This window comes from Chenopodium quinoa, unplaced genomic scaffold (assembly GCF_001683475.1).
Source record: "Chenopodium quinoa cultivar QQ74 unplaced genomic scaffold, ASM168347v1, whole genome shotgun sequence".
Taxonomy (NCBI): Eukaryota; Viridiplantae; Streptophyta; class Magnoliopsida; order Caryophyllales; family Amaranthaceae; genus Chenopodium; species Chenopodium quinoa.
Window position 1 is genome coordinate 2569465 of NW_018744502.1, and position 20595 is coordinate 2590059.

A 20595-nucleotide genomic window follows, 5' to 3' on the forward strand; every position below is an offset into this window, starting at 1 on the left:
GCAAAAATAACTTCATTTCAACAAAATTAATTTCAGTTTATAATAAGAATAATTTCAGTTCAGTTTATAATGGTGTAAAAATAAATAATGAATTATTCGGTATTTTATTACTCCATCCGTCCCTTATTTACATGTCTACTCCCCATTTTATACAGGAATTAAGGGACTTAAAAACCATGATTGGGAAGTACAAATATGCATGTGGGGTTAAAGAGAGATAAGGAGAAAGAAAAGGTAGGTGGTGATTAAAACAAATTCTAGAAGCACGTAATCCGCTGCTGAATTATCAAATGTTTACAGCCCTCAACAGACGACTTTTCAAATTGAAGCAACGATTTATAAATAAACACCCAATTTCCATGCCTTCCACCTTTTTCCCCCGTCAATGGCGACGATTTACAGCTGCAAAGAATGCTCAACTAACCTAAACCTATTCACAAACCACCTCTTTCCTCCCGATTTCTACTTCGAATCTGGCAACAAAAACTCTCTCTCTTTCTCATGGATTGATTCGGAAAAATTCAATTTTGAAAAAGAGGATAAATTAAAACCCTTCTTTGAAACCCTAAATTACTGGGGGATTCATAGAAATAGAACCAAAATAAAGTGCAAAAATTGTGGTAAACTTTTGGGTTATGTTTATGATGATGGACCTCCTGTGATTGATACTCCTGGTCAATTTTATTTTGGGCCTAGTCAAGCTATTCCCAGAAATCCCAGGTTTCGATTCAAGTCTAAGGCTTTTCTCCTTGCTTCTGCTTCTGATTCTTAATACCACGTAATCTGCTTTTTTTTTTTTTTTTTTTTTTTTTTTGGTAATTATTGGTATAATTTATGTACTCCGTAATCGTTAATTGACTTTTTGTTTTTTGGATACTTGTGTGATTTATGATTGTAAATAAATGGGTAAAGAGATTGTGTTGTTAGACTTGTTACTAATGTTTGAGATTCATTTGTTGATTTTTTTTTGGTACTTGTTGTATTCCGTTCAGAATTTGCTGTCACGTTGCTAATTCATATTATGATATTGACATGGCAAATATTTCCGTTTAGAATTGTGTTTGATATTTTAGTTTGGGAATATATTTTTGTCCCTGTTGGAGTGAATTCAAAAACCTTTCTCCAAAAAAAAAAAAAAAAAAAAAATTTGGGAAATTGTTCTGTATACGCTTGAGGTTTTAAAAAATGCATCGTGTACCTTAAGGTTTGTAAAGAAATGCACCAAATACGCTGTTTTTTTTTTTTTTTTTTTTTTTTTATGTTTAGAGAGCCACAAAGGGCGGGATCGAGTCGATCCCAAGTTCTCGGGAGGTAAGCTCTAACCACTTGAGCTATCCCTCACTCTCACCAAATATGTCGTGCGTCTAACAAAAATCATGCTTACACACTGATTTCCTTTTAGTACTTTATATTTATGCAATAAAACTGGCTAAAAACATAAATTACATCAAAATTTGAACTCTATCGAGCATTCTAAATCCTAAATTTTTGGGTATCAGAATTTGATTTACTAATTATGTTTACTTAATAATTAAATGGTTTAGCATTATAGTAGCATTACACTGTAATAATTTTATAAACTTTGATGCTTAGGGGGTCTAAATCTAACAAAATTAACATTTGTTATGAGTTTAGGGGTATTTGGTGCATTTTTTACAAACTTCAGAGGTACACGGTGCATTATAAAGTTTGTAGGGATACACGGAGTAATTTCCCTTCAAAAGAAAAAATAAGTTTTTGTTGGGTTTAAACCACAATACTTTAGCACGGATTAGATTGATTTTGAAATGATAGATAAAATCATATGTTCATATCTGAAAGATGTTGTAAGGAGATTTGTATGCGTTGAATCTGAGCAAACATTCTGCAAAGTTGAAAGTAATTACGAGTAGTGGCTATAACACTCCTCAAATACAACCATAGAAATGATTCCTTGTTGGGGTTGTGCTCTGTGACAAATTACAAGTATGTCGAGATCTTTCCTGCTACCTTGCACGCATGGAAGGAATGAACTGTGGTGAATGGAGAACGTAATAAGGAATTTAGTTTCAGTAGAGTTTACTGCTTTTTTAGAATGGCTTCTATTAAATCTAATATTGGATATTGTAGGAATTAGGGGACACTTGCATTCAGCAATTGATTATGAGTAATATAGTACGGGGTAGTACTTAGTAATATCAATTCCTCCTGGCCCTCTCCTATTATAGAGTATTATGTAGAAACTCGAATACTTGTCCAGCTCAAAGCACAAAACTTGAGAGAAAGACTTGTGATGGGAGGACTGGAGGTGCTGGCTGCAGCTTAATGTTTTTGTTGGAAAGGACTGTCGACGTTATGTTTTCTGGGTTTGTCGTGTTTTTAACATGATAATAAACATGGATAGTAGAGTTTAATGTTCGAAAGTCAGCTAGCTTGAAGTCTGACTGTCCGAGTTGTTTGAATGGTAACTCTTTTTTTTCTTTTTCTTTTTCTTTTTCTAGTTATATGATGCAAAATTACAGAAATATTAGGAAACAGATTGCCAACAATCGCCAAAGCAATTTGACAGAATATGACAGGACATAAACCTTGTTTAAGAGAGGAAGAGCAAAGGAAAACGCATGTTGAGTTGATGACAGAATCATAACTCGATATCTTTAACAATTGAATGCTGTTAATTGGTTTTAATTCTTCAACACAGTATTCTGTACATAGTCCCTACATTGTCCATGATTCATTCTTTCCAGAAAGGCGACTAAACAGAAGAAAAAACCTACATGTTAACTCGTAAAATAGCTTTCCCTAGCTAGGTAGATTAATATACATTTCCCCTTAATTCTGAGCATTTTTTCAGACAGTATTTCAACGAATAACCTCTTTGGTCCTGCTTTTACCTCTTCTCACTCCAGTAGAACTTGAAATCATTTTGCGAGTTTATTATAGACAGATTGTAAATATTGTATGAATTCTACGAATTAATAAAGATTAAGGCTTGATAATTTGATTGATAATGGCTGAAAACTTACAAAGGTAGTAGGTTTAGCCTACAACTCTCCTATTAGCAACTTGAGGTTTCCACTCTCTATTTCCAATAACCCAATTCATGCCTGCCTTTACCTTTCCCACCTCTATCTATTTATACTAAAGCTAAGGACTATAATCCTAATAATACTAGACTTCCCAAATTGCCTCTCCTAAGATTAGTCTATTACATTGTCGGCACCCTAAAGTTCTACCTTGTCCTCAAGGTGGGTTATAGTTGGCACTCGATTCTTGGTGACGGCGACATTGATCTCTAAAAATTGCGGAAGGAAAAAATTGGATTTTCAGAGTGGGCTTAAAAAATGGAGGATGTGGAATTTGGCTCTTAAAATTCAAGGTAGTATGGTTGAGTTTCATAACTGTTGTTAGATGCATGGCCCTAACATCATCAGGCCGCAAAATTAAAAGATAATTGAAATGTGATAAAATGGGCTTGAAGTTATGTGGCCCAAATAGGGATCCTTTAATGTTAATTCTTAATTGAGGTGCAGATTTTAAAATGGATGAGCTGACTCAATTGTACCACTCCCACCCAATATGATTTACCCAATTTTCCCCTACTAGCATACCCCCTTAATTGGTTTCCTCCACAAGCCAAAGAAGATTCCGGTCAAACTTTTGCCAAAAGCTGCTCCTTTTGCATTGGTAGGCGTGTCGCGTACCTATCCTAACAGACCAATACTAATGTAGACTGGCAAGTAAGGGTCGGATCCCAATAGACTAAGGTTCAAAAATAATTAAATAGACTCGAATTTCTACTAAGCAAGGATCAATTATAATCAATTATCTACGGAACTAAGTATGAGAAGAATTCGAAAATAAACTAAATAAGATGATTAAATCAAGTACTTAAAACATCCAAGATCTAGTTTCACCACAATTATTATTGATGCAATTGTAATTCTACCCTTAACATACGATTTCAATCGAATGGGGAAAAGTAAACCCTAATAAATACCAAGGATCTCTCTCGAGTATCAATGGCTTCCCTAACATACAATCAATCCTATTCTCATGGTATCATGCATATTAAAGACATTAAACACGTTACTCTAACTTCCCAATTATCAAACACAACTACTCTCGTGTTATGAATCAAACCCTAAATTAATTTATTCAAATCCGTTTAAACCCAACTCTCGTTGTGATAAAAACAATGGAATAATCGCAATACTATAGTTACGTCTAACCTAGCATTGGCATAATCACAATCAAATTAGCAATTCAATTGTTAAAGTTATTAAAGAATTTAAAGATTTAATTCATGCATCAATAATAATAGGGCTACACTAGATCTTGAATTAAAGAAGATACTCACACATGATTCAAGAAACAAAAACAATAATAAATAATGAAAACATAATTAAATAACAAAGGATGAAAAATAAATACCAAATCTTGAATAAAATTGAAAGTAGAAAGCTTGAATCTTGAATCTTGAATTACAAAAACTTAGAAAATAATAATGGAGAACTAGTTCTTAATAACGTAAAAATAAAAGGCTAGAATAAAACTAATGAAATATAAAACACCACTTAGAATATAAATAGCCCTAGAAAAGATAAGAAAGTCGGCAAAAAGCTTGGCGCACAAGGATCCCAGGAGGCACGGACGTGCCTAGTGTGAGGCACGGACGTGCCTCTCTAAAAATAAAAACGCTGCTGAGTCTATCTTCCAGGCACGGACGTGCCTGATGATGGGCACGGACGTGCCTGCTCTGCTGCGCGTATCACTCATCTTAAATCAGTCATAACTTTATATCCAAAGCTCCGTTTGAGGCGTGTAATATATCGTTGGAAAGTTATTCAAGTATACTTTCCAATGCAATTCAAATCACTCCATTATCATTTGTATATCAAAAGTTATGAGCATAATAGTGAACATGTGTCATATTTGTCAAGTATTTCATCAACGTTTTGCTTCATTTTCACTCAAGTTCGTCTCAAACACATGATTTGATATTCTTAAGCAATATGTTTTCATACTCCATGATTATTATACTCAATATTAGCCAACCATACTCCATTTGCATATAAATCACCTGAAATTCATCAAACACAAACGAAGAGTAGTATAGCACAACTTAAGCAAATAATGCAAATATGCACCAAAGATCTCTAATTTTGTAATCAAATGAGCTTAGATACCCACCTAAAACATGTGCAAAATAGGACCTATCATGCATACTTCAAGAAACCACGTAACCACTTCCGGTCAAACCCCACCGCCGGTAAAACCACCAGCAAAATCTCCACGCGTGAAGCCACCACGACCAACACCGCATTTGCCATGGAAGTTCCTGCGCCATCCCCCACCTATTTCTCCGGCGACCCAAAAGTCCAGACCACCACCTGACTCACACGCACCAGACCATCCTTTCACAAAGTCGTCTCTGTCCTTGTTCAAGCCATCGCTAATGGTGGTCTAACAACCATGTTCACCTTTTCTGGCTAGGACACCTGGGCCACCTCCGCTACCGTCAGCAACGCCTTTCTCAAAAAAAAAATTTTTTACCCCATCATCGTCAAACACATCGACCTCCGCCCTTTGTACGGTCCATAAAACAACCCACCCTTCACGAGCTTCGCCGTCCACTCCACCGTGGCCCCCACCCGCAAATCCACCAGAGAAATCACCACCCTTTCTTGCGACCATCGGTGATGAAATGTCGATTTCCGACTTGCCTTGGCTAGGGGCTTCCTCCACCATAACTACCGCCTTGGCCACCACTGGTTCTGCACCCTCCACCATCAGCATTACTTAGCCCACCAGGGATACCGCCGTGTGAACCGTCATAACACAAGGAGAAGCCCCTACGCTCCACCACGTCCTCCTCTTTCTCTTTCTCTGCCACCCTCGAATCTACTTGAGGGTCTTTTTCCTCCATCTTCTCTAATACTTTATGAGATTTCTCACTCTCCTTATTTGGTAGCCACAACCTAGAATGTCGAAGCAGCCAAGTCTTTAATTCTTGCCAATCATAAAATGGTTGCCATCAGTGTTCACATTCGAACCACTGCAACGCTTTGCCATCAAGTCCAATGATGGAAGCCTTCAACTTCGTCTCCTCATTCATCTCGAAAAATTGGAAGGAATCCTCAAGCTAAAGGAGCCAATCTTCCAAATTTCTTCCATTAAACTCTGGAAGTTGCAGCTCTTGTCGAGTTCTCTACTCGTCCTCCTTGAGATCCGAAGTTCTTAGCTCCCTTATGCAAGAAGGGTGTTTGAATCCCTCTTGGATCCATTGCCTCATGAGATGTGCAACTTATGTTCCTACAAACTACATTTTTTTTTAATTTTTTTTGGGGAGGGGGGCTGATGAGGTGGTTTCCGACGCCGGCAATCACAGAACCACCGCTCTGATACCAATTGTTATAGACTGATTGTAAATATTGTATGAATTCTTAGAATGACGATTAAGACTTGATAATTTGATTGATAATGACTAAAATAAAGCTTACAAAGGTAGTAGGTTTAACCTACAACTCTCCTATTAGCAACTTGAGGTTACCACTCTCTATTTCCAATAACCCAATTCATGCCTGCCTTTACCTTTCCCCCCTCTATCTATTTTTATACTAAAGCTAAGGACTATAATCCTAATAATACTAGACTTCCCAAATTGCCCCTCCTAAGATTAGTCTATTACAGAGTTCTTGTTCTTTGTCGTAATGCCTTCTATATTCATCAATGGTTTTTGCTGCTACTGCTGCCAATGTTAGTATGTTACTATCATTAGTGAATTGAATTGAAGCTATGTATGAAAATTTTGGATGAGTGTATTAAATTGCTTATCTTTTACTGAGTTGAAGGACCGCGGAATATGAGTTCAAACTGATTTAAATTTCTGAAGTCATAGAAATAAAGCGCAAAAGTATGTTATCTGTGTTTTGAATAAAAAGAGAGAGACAAAAAGTTTTATTATTTGAAAGCAAAAGAGAGGTACTCCGTATAAGATTTACGGTATAACTTATTTGTATTGAATTATAAACTTTGTGCATATATTTGTAGGCTTAAAAAACTTTACAACGGATGTACATTAAGCCAATAATCGATTATTGTAAAAATTTGTAAATCGTGTGTATATAAAAGTTTTTGCAAACGTTTTTAATAAATTTTAATATGCATAATATACCAAATGAGCATAATTAACTTTATTTCTCCTTTGAAATTTCCAACATACGCTCCAGCAATGCAGTGTGACCTATTTCTAGTTATAGTTGTATGAAGTATATCTTTAACAAAAATTTTACTCATTCACATGTATATGAACTTAATAGTTCATTTCATCTATCAAAACTTACTTCAATGCATAATAGTTCATTCTATTTATCAAAAACCAACTTCGATTTATGTATCTAATTCAGACACACCCAAATGTATATATTTTAAGAAGTATAATACAAGTAGAATTTTTTTTGTAAAGTAGATAAAATACAAAGACATAATCAAGGTAATATTATCATCTTATCTACCATTCAAACCTTGACTTGGATTAATGGTAAATAAGATGATAATATTACCTTGATTACTTCAAATTCCAAAATTAAAAAGTAAAAAAAGTCACGTGAAAAACACGTGAATAAGAAGTTAACCATATAAATATTCCAACCTAAGCCAAATAGCCAATAAAAGAAGACTATCATTCCTTTTTGCGTTTTTCTCTCTCCTCCGGTCTCCCATCAGTCTCAGTCAATCGCACTATTCACATCTCCGCCGCAAGCGCCGCCGCGATGCCGCCGGCGCAACCTCGCAATCGCGCCTCCTGCGCTGCAGCTCCATCCTCTTCTTCATCCTCCGTCAAGGTCAATTTCTCTCTCCTCCGAACAATTTTCTCTAGTTTCAATTTCATCATGATCTAGAAATCATCGAATTATTATTATATAGAATTCTCAATTTCCGATTTTAGGTTAAATTAGTGAAAACTTCTTTGTTTGAATGATTGGATTATGCTATATATTTTCAGGCGCCGTTAAATTCGGACTCGTTTCTGAATGAATTGACGGCAATGTATGAAAGAAATACTGAGAAGGGTTCTGTTTGGGTTACTCTTAAGCGCTGTATGTAGCTTTTTTATTCTTAATTTTTTAAAATTTGGTGTGATTTTGTTTGATTTTGATGGTGCATTGTTTGATTATAGCATCTATGAAGTCGAAGGTGCAGAGGAATAAGATGAATACTGCCGGAGAAGCCATTGATTACCGATGCCTAATTCGCGCTACCGATGGCAAGAAAACAATTTCCACCACAGTAAGTTCCTGTTGATATTATGGTGTTGAATTTGAACTTGAATTTTGAATGAACGGTTTGTTGTTGGAATATTTGGTGTTGATGGAATTAGTGTGTTGGTGGTAATTTGGGAACCATTGTAGGATTAGGGAGCTAGGTGTTTGGAACATGTAAGGATTCTTGTGGGGACGACACTTAGGTTTGGCTAAGCTGTGTGCTGGTGGTGGAGTTTCGATATATGCTGGAGTTAACTAGCTAAGTGACATGGATTTGATTGTGGTCTATACAAGTGTTTCCAAATTTAGTGTAAGAATTAGGATTACTTTTGGTGGGTTGATTTTTTTTTTTTTTTTTTTTTTTTTTTTTTTTTTTTTTTTTTTTTGCGTTCAAGTGATACTAGCTGTCAGCAATTCGTGATCACTATGATCACCAATTTCTTCAAGCTTTATAAAATATGCCTTTGCCTAGACAACAACTCCTTAAAAAACTGATGGCTTCCAAAGGAATATAATTTCTGGTAATGCTCTCCACTAGAGCCGATAGCCAATGATAATAGAGTCAGGCCAAGTTTAAAGGGCTTTTAATTGACAGGGCCTTTAACGGATAGCGCCCTTATTGGGTAGGGTCAATATAGGGCCAAAATGTTTTTCCAAATTAATAGACAAATAAAATAGATAATGTAAAAATAATTACATACTCCCTCCGCCCGGGATTATCTGCACCAAAGGACAGTTTTGCGGACTCCTAGGTAAAACTTCTTAAGCAAGATTAAAGGAAAGTAAGAGGAGAGAGAAGGGATAATTAAACTTAATTAAAATAAAACACATAATTAAACATTAAAAAACAACCACCCCCACGAACCACCGCACCACCCCACGAACCACCGAAACCACCGAGACCACCACCAAAACCCGCCACCGCACAAACCAAACCACCGAAACCGCCACCCAACGAACCCCCAACACCCAACCCCACTTACGCACCCCCCACGAAACCACCACCAAAACCCACCACCCCACAAGCCAAACCATCGAAACCGCCAACCCATGAACCTCCAACACCCAACCCCACTTACGCAACCCCCACGACACCACCGAAACCACCACCAAACCCACCACCCCACAAACCAAACCACTGATTTCCAGATCTGGAATTGAAATCCACCACACCAAAACCCACGAATTTAGCAATAACTGTGGCGACGGAAAGGGGTAGGGCTAGTCGGAGATTTGCGCGACGATTTACGGTCTGGGATGGCCGGAGTTTAGCAACAACAGGGGCGACGAAGGTGGTGTTGGTGCTCTGGGTTTGTGGTGGTATGGGCGACGACGGTGGTGCTGGTGCTCTGGTTTCGTGGTGGTAGTGGCGGCGAAGGTGGCTGTGATAAGGTGGTAATTAGTTGGTAATTGAGTGTAATTAAGAGAATGTAAACAAAGTTAAAAAATTTAAGGGTAAATGTGACATTTTACTACTAAAAATTTACCAAAAAAGGAAAGAAAAAATTTTGTTGCAGATAATATAAAGCACTCATTTTAGGCAAAATGTTGCAGATAATTGCGGGCGGAGGGAGTAGATAAATTTGTATTCATATATACTTAATAATGGCTTTGTTCAATATTTATTTTATATTGATATTTTGTAGGCCCACCCATTATCGACCCGCTATTGACCCTATAAAATATGACCCTCTTTGACCCAACCCACAATTGACCCGCACCGACCCGACCCGCCCAATAACCAGGTCTACTCTCCACCTAGCATTTAGCCCTGCTAGCTAAGTCACATGGATTTGATTGCGGTCTACACAAGTCTTTCCAAATTTAGTGTAAGAATTAGGATTACTTTTGGTAGCTTTTTTTTTTTTTTTTTTTTTTTTTTTTTTTTTGCGTTCAAGTGATACTAGCTGTCAGCAGTTCGTGATCACCCGTTTCTTCAAGATTTATAAAATACGCCTTTGCCTAGACAGCAACTCCTTAGAAAACTGATGGCTTCCAAAGGAATTTATTTGCTGGTAATGCTCTCCACCTAGCATTTAGCCCTACCTACTGATTCTTCACTTATTGCTTTGACCTCATTTTAATTTGGTGCCATATATGCTCTGATAACAATTAGTTGTCAAAGTTGCTAATGTCAGTTGTACCTCTCAGATTTGATAATCTAGTTATCTACTTCCCATTGTTGCCCTCAAGGTACCTAACCAATCATCAATAATAGTCACTGTTTATTCCTTGATGTTGTTTGGAAAGGAGATAAGTGCCTTGTACTTTTTATAGAGAAGTGCAATCTGCAGTTTGAGAGTTTTCAAAATTCTCCTTCACTCTTCAAATGGTGAGAAATAACATTTTGTATGATAAATTGATAGCTTTCTAAGGAGGATAGAACCAGAAAACCATGGTCCAACGTGGCTCATCAAATTTAATTTTCCATTATGTTTGCTTTTGTTGAGAGGAAAAGTGTAGATCATTCCACAATTGAGTCTTGATAAATGGCTTCATTTATATTGTTTTCTTTGCTTATATTCTCTTTGATTAATTATCTGATGGCTGATACCTTTGGTTGATTTGTTGTTTTTGAAGGATTTAATTATGATAATGTGCTCTCTTTTCCAAAAAGTTATTATGTGTAAAGTATCAATACCCCAGTACCATTTTTTAAGATGAATTTACTGGTAACCAGTGATGCCTTTTCTTTTCACTCTGACTGATGTTCATGGTTGCTATTTGCCTATTTCAGTTTAGCTTCCTTTTACAATACCCTATACGGCTACACCCCATCTCCTGCTGCAAAAACCCACTTTTTGCATTTTACTTGTTTCCTTAATGGATGTTTTGTGCAAGGTAGCATTGAAGCTATGCTGCTAATCTCCCTGACTTAGCTTGGCCTTTTGCCTTGACTAAAATATCTGTAAGTTTTACTTGGAGTCTTGGAGTAAAGCTTTAGTATGTCATTTTGTGCTGTAGTGTTAGATTAACAATGTTTTAACTGTAACTTTACACTATCAGTTTAACATTACTCGTTCTTAAACTTGCATTATCATTTTACAAATAAATTAATTTTACCAATAACATACTACTAGTCATTCCTCATTATTATATTTTCTTTATTTGTATATTTTATGCTTCGGTGCAAATAATTGATAGTAAGGTCAAACAATATTTTCAACAAAATCATAAGGCATGTTTAGCATGGTTGCATGACTTCCTAGGCATGTCACGCGTGTGCTGTATGACACAGCAGGAACAAAGCCAGTGGGTTGTTGTAATGGACTAACCTAAGGAGGGGAAATATGGTCAGACAGGGCAGTCTGACCTAGACCCTGATACAGAGCCAACTAGTTAAGGCACATCGCCCATGTAAATATCCCGTCTACTATTTTGTGTGTCGTATACTCTTATTACATCGTAGACGATGTTGCCTTTTAGGACACTTGAATTAATAAGAATATTTTCACCAATATAAATCACGTTTTGAAACCTTTTCAGTTGCTTTAGAAGATTGTGCTTCTGTTATGGAGGTTTACATTCTTTGTACCACTTAAGAAGTGCTCCAAATGATTTACTTTCAGTTTTTTTTTTATTTATTTATTTTTTTAAAAAGTTTCTCATCTTTATACTGGGGTTTGAATTGACATAAACCTGATTAAGCAGCTTTGAAATGAAGTATATGATTTCAATTAAGCTTATTTTATGATGGGCCAGTTGGAGAGGCAGAAGATGACTTTATGAGGTGAGGAAGTCTTGCCTGTGGTTCAACATCTCTCTGGAAACCTGGATGGGTTAAGCTAGAGTTGTATGTCAGAAGGTGTAGTTCTTAGTCTCTTGGAGAAGTAGTCCCTAAAGAAGTTGCCTGGTTATTATGGAAACATTCATCCATTTACGATGGCTAGAAATATTTTGTGGCTTTTTCGTATAAGACATGTAGGTATAAAAATGTAAGAGCTATTTCTGTCGCAATTTAGGTTGGTTACATTGCCAAGAGTTTCTGTTTAGTAGTGTCAAGTGCGGGAATCTTTCATTGTGACTCAATTTAAGTCTGCAAAAATGTGTGGCTATAGGATTTTGTGCCCTTTGGTCTGACTCACCAATTGGCTAATACTAAAGAGGTTTTGGCCTGTATGTGCTATCCACAACCCATAAGCTCGATCATACTTATAGAGCATACTGTATGTCGTAGTGAGAAATCAATGTTGTTTGGTGAGGATCAGACATTTAGACGTGACTCTTGTGATCAAACCTGTCTTCATGGAGTTTATTTGGTTGAACCTGTTGATTGTTACTGATCACCAATGATGTACGTCTCCTGGATTTTTGTGCTACTTTTTCCTCAACTAATATGACAAGTAATGAACTTTTGAATATCCAGGAGTAAGATGTATATTTTCTTTGTAGATTTAATGATAAGGTGTATGGTGTAACACTGAAATATTACTGATTTCAAGGTGCACTAATATTACCGCTTCATGATCTCTAGTCCCCTTCAAATGATTATATTTTTGCTACATTTCTGTACTCTGATATTTCTCTAATTTTGTTATGGATCCTGTATGTCTTGCTCAGTTCTATTTGCATTATTGTCCTTATTGGTCATATTGGTTGCTCTTAATAATCAAAATCTTGTGGTCCTTGTAGAATTTACACTTTGCTATGTGGATTTGCAGTCATTTGTGCTGTATTTATGCACCAGACTTAGTTGCTAGATGCCTGCACTATGCCACTACATGAAATGTAAACGAAACATGTGTGCCTTTGTTATGGTGATTGGATATTTGGGAATATTCCCTGCAGGCCTACACTGTTTTTTCATTCTGAACATCTGTTTATATTGTGGATGACTTAATTCAACTTCTTGCGTAAACTTCCTATAATGTTTCCATAATGGACATTTGTTGTTTATGAATGATACATACCTCTCCATCTTTAGGGTTGAACTAAACAATTAGCATTGTTTGTTAATCAAAACTTAAATTAGACGAAGATGGATACATGAGAATGCCAAAAACTGGGACTTTATTCAAATTGCCATTGTTATGCTATATTGCTGTAATATGATGGTATCCTACGTGTGATGTGCAATTCTTCTGGATTCATCTGTGGCTTGATAAAGCATGACTTACGGCATTGAACTCTTCTGCTGGCTTCTTTGGTGTTGCTTTTGCATCAAGACTAGTTAATTATCAACAACTCACCATGTTATAGGCAATTCTCTTGCCGGGTTTTTTTTTTTTTTTTTTTTTTTTGTAACCAGACAAATAGGCAATTACCTTGCTGTTTTTTTTTTAGGCAATCAAGGAAAAGTATAACCAGACAAATGAAAGAAAAACTACAAACGGTTGAAAAGAAAAAGGAATAGATAGAAAATGAAAGAAGGGGGTATTGTCTATCATCAAACCTTGCTGGATCGCTTTTAGTTTATATTTGGTGTCTTGATTTTTGTAAGTTTAAACCGACAATTTTTTTTTTTTTTTTAGTTTTCTCAGCTGCGACCAATGAGATGTTAGCAGAGATCTGTTCATCATCAGAATTGAAAATAGAGTGAATTTATAGAAGTTCAATTTTTTGTTACTGCTTATAATTTTGTTATTTTTATAGAGCACAAGTTGTGCTTATATTTTCCTCAAAAAAAAAATAAAAATAAAAAAGGTTGTGCTTATATGAGATCTGCAATTGAATATGAAAGATTGAAAGGTTACTTTGCCTATTTTTGAATATTGCTGATGATTTTCACTTTGATTTTTCTTTCAGGTGGGTCCTAAGGAACACCAACGTTTTCAAGCTTCATATGCAACCATCTTGAAAGCTCATATGACTTCTCTAAAGAAACGGGAAAGGAAGGACAAACGAAAGGCTGCTGATTCAGATAAGAAAGCAGGAAGTTCAAAGAAGGTGTCTTCTTCTAAGTGATTTTTTCGCTCTTTTGGACATGACCGGGTTTTTCTTCCCCTAATATACAGCTCGGAATTTTTTGAGAATGAGAGGGTTGTTTTCAGAAATTTGCTCCACCCCTTGAATTTATGTATACCTAAATTTGGTGAGCCTACGCGAGATTGTTTTAAATGACATGGGGTAAAAGTCCAAAATCTTTTTGATTCATGTTACAGGGTTTCAATCTAGGTTTAAATTATCATTCGTTATTTTGATAATATCTTTTAATGGCTAAATTTAATGATTACCTTATCAATCGTTTCACGGCACTAATCTAAGTGAAATTTCTTTCCATACAAATACGTTGCAAGTGTTACACTTGTATTCATTGTCTGCAGTTCAATTTGTGCTGTTTTGGCTCATCACTAGACTTTAACTGATGAAGAACCATGAATTGAAACATCTGGGCCATCTAGTTTGGCATATCCTGTAGCAGATGATAAACTTATTTGCACTCAGAACCCATATAGCCATATGGGTGCGTTTATACCGTCTATATATATATATATATATATAGGATCAAGTTATAATGACTGAGAACTAGTCGAATAATAGAAACTAGAAACTCATCACAACCATCAGATTAAAAGAAAACAGACGGATCAGATCATTTAATATTTAGAATTTTGAATCATGCGATTAGCTCTACACTTTCTCTCTCCTCCGATCAATCTCTCTCCTTCATTGATGCTAGTGCTTTGAGTTCTCCATTAGAGCAGTTTTCGAGCATTCTCTTCTCCATTGAAGCAGCTTTCATGCTCTTTGTACTCTATTGAAGCAATAAGATGTTTTTTCTTTTCTTTTTTTCTTTTTTTCAATGACATTATCTGTATGTGGTTTTTCGTGAATTTTGTTGTTAGTAAAATGGTCAATTTAGGGTTCTTAATAGTGAAATTCCGGATTACCTACTAATTGTCGCTATGTCGTCCATGGTGTTGTATGTTTTGATGATAAATTTTTGAATTTGACAAAATGCCTCAATGAATTCTATTATTTAATCTATTTCAAATGTAGAAAGAAACCAAGTAAAAGTAAATTGAAAGACTAAAATTATGATTTATAATATATATGAGCAATCCAAATCAGAGGGAGTGTAGAATCAGAGGTGTGAATGCTAGTGTGGTCATGAATCAGGTATGCATGCAATTAAGCTTTAGTTGTTGGCTCTTGTTTATATATATATATAGAAGCTAAAACCAAATTACTGATATATATCTTTTGTGAGTCTGCAACTACTTTCAGGAGTTGTTCAACAAATATTTTCAATCTTACTTTGAATTAAAAGCAAGACCTTTTTGTCCTGAAAGTGTCTAAGTTCTAACATGTGCTGAGAAATTATGGCTGAATTGGATCATTAGGCAGCTATAACTGGAACACAGTGTTCATTATTTTGTAGAGCACTATGCGGATGTATAGAGGTGTAGGTTCGATTTTTACATAGGTTATCTCTAAAATTAAATATTAGACACTTTAAAGTAATTCAAAACATCCCAAAAGTAAATCAAATTAGCTCTAAGGTATACAAACAAAAGAGGTTGTTTTTTGATGATTTTTGTAACATGAGGTTAACTCGATCCTATAGTGGACACACCTGCTCTCATTACTGTCACTCAATTTGATAGATTAATGATGAAGGAGAACCTTTGGCGTGGGATTTGGTTGCTACAAGGTCCACCAAAGCTGAGACACTTCTTGTGGAGGGCCTGTAAAGGCAGCCTGGCAGTCAAAGAAAGCCTTCAAAAGCGTCATATAGTAGAGGATGCGATCTGCCCAATTCGTGGTGCTAGCTCTGAGACAATAATTCATGCCATTTTTGAGAGTAAGGTGGCAGCTCCTATATGGCAGCATGACCCTCTGGCTATTGTGATTGCTGATGCACCCTCTGCCTCTTTTACAGAAAGATGGGTCTGGCTTGCTTCAAAATTAAGCTCTGGTGAGTTAAGGACAACAATTACTCTGATGTGGGCGGCATGGGCATGTAAGAATAAGGCGTATTTTGAGAACACGAAACCTGATGCTGTTGCCTTGGCTGCGGGTTATGTAAAGATGGTGGAGGAGTACTTAATCTATGCGCAGAGAGTATATAGTGATGCACCTTGTGCTACTGCACAGCCGACTGTAAACACGTGGAAATGCCCTCCTGTTGGGTATGTAAAGGTGAATACAGATGCTCATTAGTTGGGTAAATAAAAAATAATTTTATTTAATGAATAAACCTACATGGGATTCAAACCCACATCTTTTGGGCATTTGCACAATGCTCTACCTTTGAGCTAGTAGGCTAGTGTACATTAAAAATTCAAGGTAATGAAAAACAGCTCAAAAGTAAATAAAAAAATCTCAAATGTAAACAAAAAAAACTATAAAAGTATATGTACAATCATCGGGGATGTTTGGTCATTACCAATATAATATCATCAATTATCAGGTGGAAGATTGCTTCAGAAATGATATATGAAGATTAGGCAACTATTTATTAGCAAAAGAACGTTTGAACAAGTTGAAACCTAAGACATCAAAGACTTCAGCCGGTTTAGGTGGTTTAGGTAGATAAGCAACACTTTGAGCACCAATTTCATGTGCCCTCAAGTGTTTCTTGACTGTGATGGGAAAATAAATTCCTCCCTTGGCAGTGGGATCATTAGCTACAACACATACAAAATTACCCATTAACTGGTTCAATTCATGTGAATATTCCTCACTTAACAGTGGATCATTAGCTACAATCATACAAAATTGTTCTCATGAGATCTCAACCTTAGTGCATTCAAGCTTAATCAATTATATACTTAAGATTAGACAAGCCAACTTGGAAATAAACACAAACAAAGCATACTATCAGACAAAGAATTTAACTATTTCCCCAACAAAGCAGAGTAAACATACCCACAATTCATATATCCCAAATTACATATTAACTTACACAGATGAAAAAATTTAAGCCCAATAATATGAAAAATAAGCATACAAAATAAAAAAATCAACCCTCATACATAGCAATTGCCATACACATACAACATCAAATTTACTCTGCTCCACTGACCTTTAACTCTTTAAGCACCTGTAAGAATATACTATCATGAGATCAGATCAACCCCAAAGAAAAGCATGAGATCGGATCAAAGTAAAGGTGTTTCAATTAAAAGTAAATAGAATAATACAAAAAGTAAATAAAAAAACCCAAAAAAAATTCATAAACAAGAAATTTTTGCAAGCCCGTGATGCAAATCCCACTAGTTTAACAATATCAATTCTTGAAATTCACTCAAATAGACTCAACGAAAACAACTCAAATATCAAACAAGATAATTGAATAAACCGTAAATTCTCGGAAACCACAGCAGCAACATAGTAGTATTATACAAATTCTCAGGATACAACCAGGGAAACCACAACAACAACATAGTAGTACTATACAAATTCAAGCGAAAATCCTAATTAAAACAATTGAATCAACCAAATTAAAATAATTGAATAAATCGTAAATTCAGAAAATTACTTTATACGATGTCAGCAACACTTTAGGATAGCTAAGATCCAACTCCTTCTCCTCTCTATCATCATTCGACATGATTCTTCAACAATCTAATTCATCAAAATGTCTATCACTTTCGGTCGCTGGAAAATAGCGAGAACCCTAAATTAAAAAAATTCGAATCAATCAAAACTACAAAACACAAACCCTAATCGAATAAAAAGAACAAAAAACATCAAATAAACAACTTACTTGTCCAGATTTAGTCATAGTGGCAACAAAGATCGGAAAACAACTTCAAGAATTCGATTAGAGAAGAGCAAAGAAAGAGTCGCAGAAGAGAGAATTGGGTGGAAGAGAGAGAAAGTGCGAGCAAGAGAGAGAAAGAGAAATAAAGATTAGAGGTAGTCATTCAAAGTACTGAATTTCTTATTTTGCCCTTAATGAAGCGGGCGAGTAGATGTAATCAACAATCCAGATCAGTTCTTAGTTCCTATTATTCACCTTGGATCTCACATGATCTTATATATTACTTCCGTTAAATGTTATGTGCAACTTTTGTCAAAACGGGATGATAAGGGTTATGTGTAACTCTCTGTTTTCTTTCTATTTTTAGTAAACAAAAATCCTGGAAAATACATATTTACCCTTACTTAAAAATTCTGATTTTCTTAATTTTGCCCTTAACTTAATTTAACCACATTAACCTAAAACTAATCAGATTTCCCTAATTTAATTAATCTCTCCATTTACTCCCAATCCTAACCACCAACAATTTATGTGATGGCTGATATTCCTTCAGATTCTTCCAGATGAACCTTCATGTTCATCCTCTTCGTCTTCCTCTCTCCTCTTCGTCCTTCATTTTCTCCAATTCATCATCCTCTTCGTCTTCCTCTCTCCTCTTCGTCCTTCATTTTCTCCAATTTGTGATATTCCATCCATTAATAGTGAAAAACCTCCAGATGAACCTACATGTTCATCCTCTTCGTCCTTCACTCTCCAGATCAAGACTTTAAACAACAGATCTTTGACAAAACGAGTATAGAAAATGGGTTTTGATCTTCTGAGTTTTGATTTCTTCTTCCTCTCTCCTCTTCGTAGATTTTCTGAGTTTTGATTTTCTGGATTTTGATTTCAATTTTTTGGGTTTTGATTTTCAAGGTTTTGATTTCAATTTTCTGGGTTTTGATTTTGATTTTCTGAGTTTTGATTTTTTGGGTTTTGATTTTGATGGAAGGTGATGATGATGGTCAGATTTCTGGGTTAGGGTTTGAGGGCGTGGATTTTGGGTTTTATTGAAGGTGATGAAGGTGGCGATTTCCGTGTTAGGGTTCTAGGGCGTGGGTTTTAGGTGATTTGGGTGACAATTTCTGGGTAAGGTTTGGGATTTCTGGGTTTGGTAGTGGTGGTGGTGGTTTCGTGGGGTTGGTAGTGGTGTGGTTTTGTGGGGGTGGTGGTGGTGGTGGTGGTTTCGTGAGGGTCGTAGTGGTGGTGGTTTCGTGGGGTGGTACCGGTGGTGGTGAAGGCGGCGGTGGTGGTCGTGAAGGTGGTGTGGGTGGTGATTAGGGGATTTTGCTCCCACCAATCGGAATGCGCCACGTGCGCCAATCAGGTCCTGCCAAGTGTCCCCCAGTTGGACCTCTCAGGGCTTGCCACGTGGCACACACTTATTCGTCCACCCTGGACTTATTATGTCATGACACGTGGCATACTCCATGCCTAGTGGAGAAGCCGGTCACCTAGGCCCAACTTCCGAGGGAAGCCCAATCAGCCCAAGGTTAACCTAAACCTAGATTGGCACGTTTCCCGAGGTTATAAATACCTCCCTTAAACCTCCCGTCAGTCCGGCTTTCATAGCGACCAGGCGGTACCAAACTTACCGTTTGTACCGCAACAATAGTATTTTTTACAGCCACCTCCGTTTGGTGGACATGCAGCAAAAAATGTCCAACCTATGGACTGGCAGCTACGGTTGCTTAGACTTGGTGAACAGCCGTCGGCCTTCTCCAAGGAAATTACTGAAGCCGCTCAGCCGGCCAAAGTGAAAAATGTATTAGTAGGCGCCTATGACGGCACTACTAACCCAGAAGACCATCTGATGGCATTCACCAACCTGATGTACCTTCAAGGGTTGGATGATCCCACTTGGTGCAAGTGTTTCCCAGCGACTCTCAAAGGAATCGCACAACAATGGTTCGGCAACCTGCCGACTGGTTGTGTAAATAACTTCAAGACGCTTGCTTACTTATTCACCTCCAACTTCGCCATGAACATCCCTGCGAAGAAGACGACCCTTGATTTAGGAACAATTCAGCAGGGCGAGAAGGAGGGGCTTCGTTCTTACATCAGGCGGTTTAACCTGATGAGAATACAGATTCAAGGGTTACCGGATGAAGTAGCCTATACTGACTTTTTCAGAGGTCTCAAAGACGGGTCAACCTTCAAATTTGATTTGGTCCGAAAGAGGGTGGCGACTCTTCAAGAGGCCTTGATTGAAGCGGAAGCCTATATACAGGCGACTGATCTTTGTAGTACGGTAAAACAGTCAGACGGGAAAAGGTCCGACAAAAGAGAAGGGCGACAGAAACGGTCGTCAAACAAAGATGAGAAGAGAAAAGAGGTCTGGGCGGCTGATTCCTCTAAACAGCCGGCCCAGAAGAAGAAAAAAGAATTCAAACCATACTCCCCAAAGTATGCGTTTAACAAGGATAGCCAATTTATCCTAAAGGAAATCAAGGGACGGATCTCAATTGAGAAGCCGGTCCCCATGAAGGGTTCTGCAAACAACCGGAACCAAGAAAAATTCTGTGATTATCATGAAGATGTTGGTCATCACACCAATGAATGCATCAGTCTCATGCGGTATCTGGACCGCCTGGCTGAGCAAGGTGATCTTGACACTTATGTCAAGAAATCTACGGGGAACACTTTCTCGAAAAAGCAGTC

General features: G+C 36.8%; 2 protein-coding genes and 1 long non-coding RNA gene across 4 annotated transcripts; 2 read left to right on the plus strand and 1 right to left on the minus strand.

Moving 5' to 3' along the window:
• The first annotated feature begins 274 nt into the window (after positions 1-274).
• Positions 275-930, plus strand: LOC110698187 (uncharacterized protein At4g08330, chloroplastic). The gene has a single exon (XM_021875589.1). It carries the CDS (start codon positions 386-388, stop codon positions 770-772), a length of 387 nt encoding a protein of 128 aa, XP_021731281.1. The 5' UTR covers positions 275-385; the 3' UTR covers positions 773-930.
• A 6630-nt stretch (positions 931-7560) lies between these two features.
• LOC110697988 (signal recognition particle 14 kDa protein-like) lies at positions 7561-14427 on the plus strand. The gene is made up of 4 exons (XM_021875386.1): positions 7561-7826; positions 7988-8081; positions 8162-8271; positions 13992-14427. The coding sequence occupies exons 1-4, from the start codon at positions 7755-7757 to the stop codon at positions 14148-14150; spliced, it is 435 nt and encodes a 144-aa protein (XP_021731078.1). The 5' UTR covers positions 7561-7754; the 3' UTR covers positions 14151-14427.
• Positions 14428-15531: 1104 nt separating this feature from the next.
• Positions 15532-18154, minus strand: LOC110697989. 2 transcript variants are annotated; one of them, XR_002506621.1, is made up of 3 exons: positions 17899-18143; positions 17671-17808; positions 15532-16311 (listed from the first exon to the last, which is right to left on the minus strand). It is a non-coding gene; the product is annotated as an uncharacterized LOC110697989 (long non-coding RNA). The 2 variants fall into 2 exon arrangements; XR_002506622.1 differs by lacking the exon at positions 15532-16311 and adding an exon at positions 16988-17232 and having other exon boundaries at positions 17899-18154.
• Positions 18155-20595: the final 2441 nt, after the last annotated feature.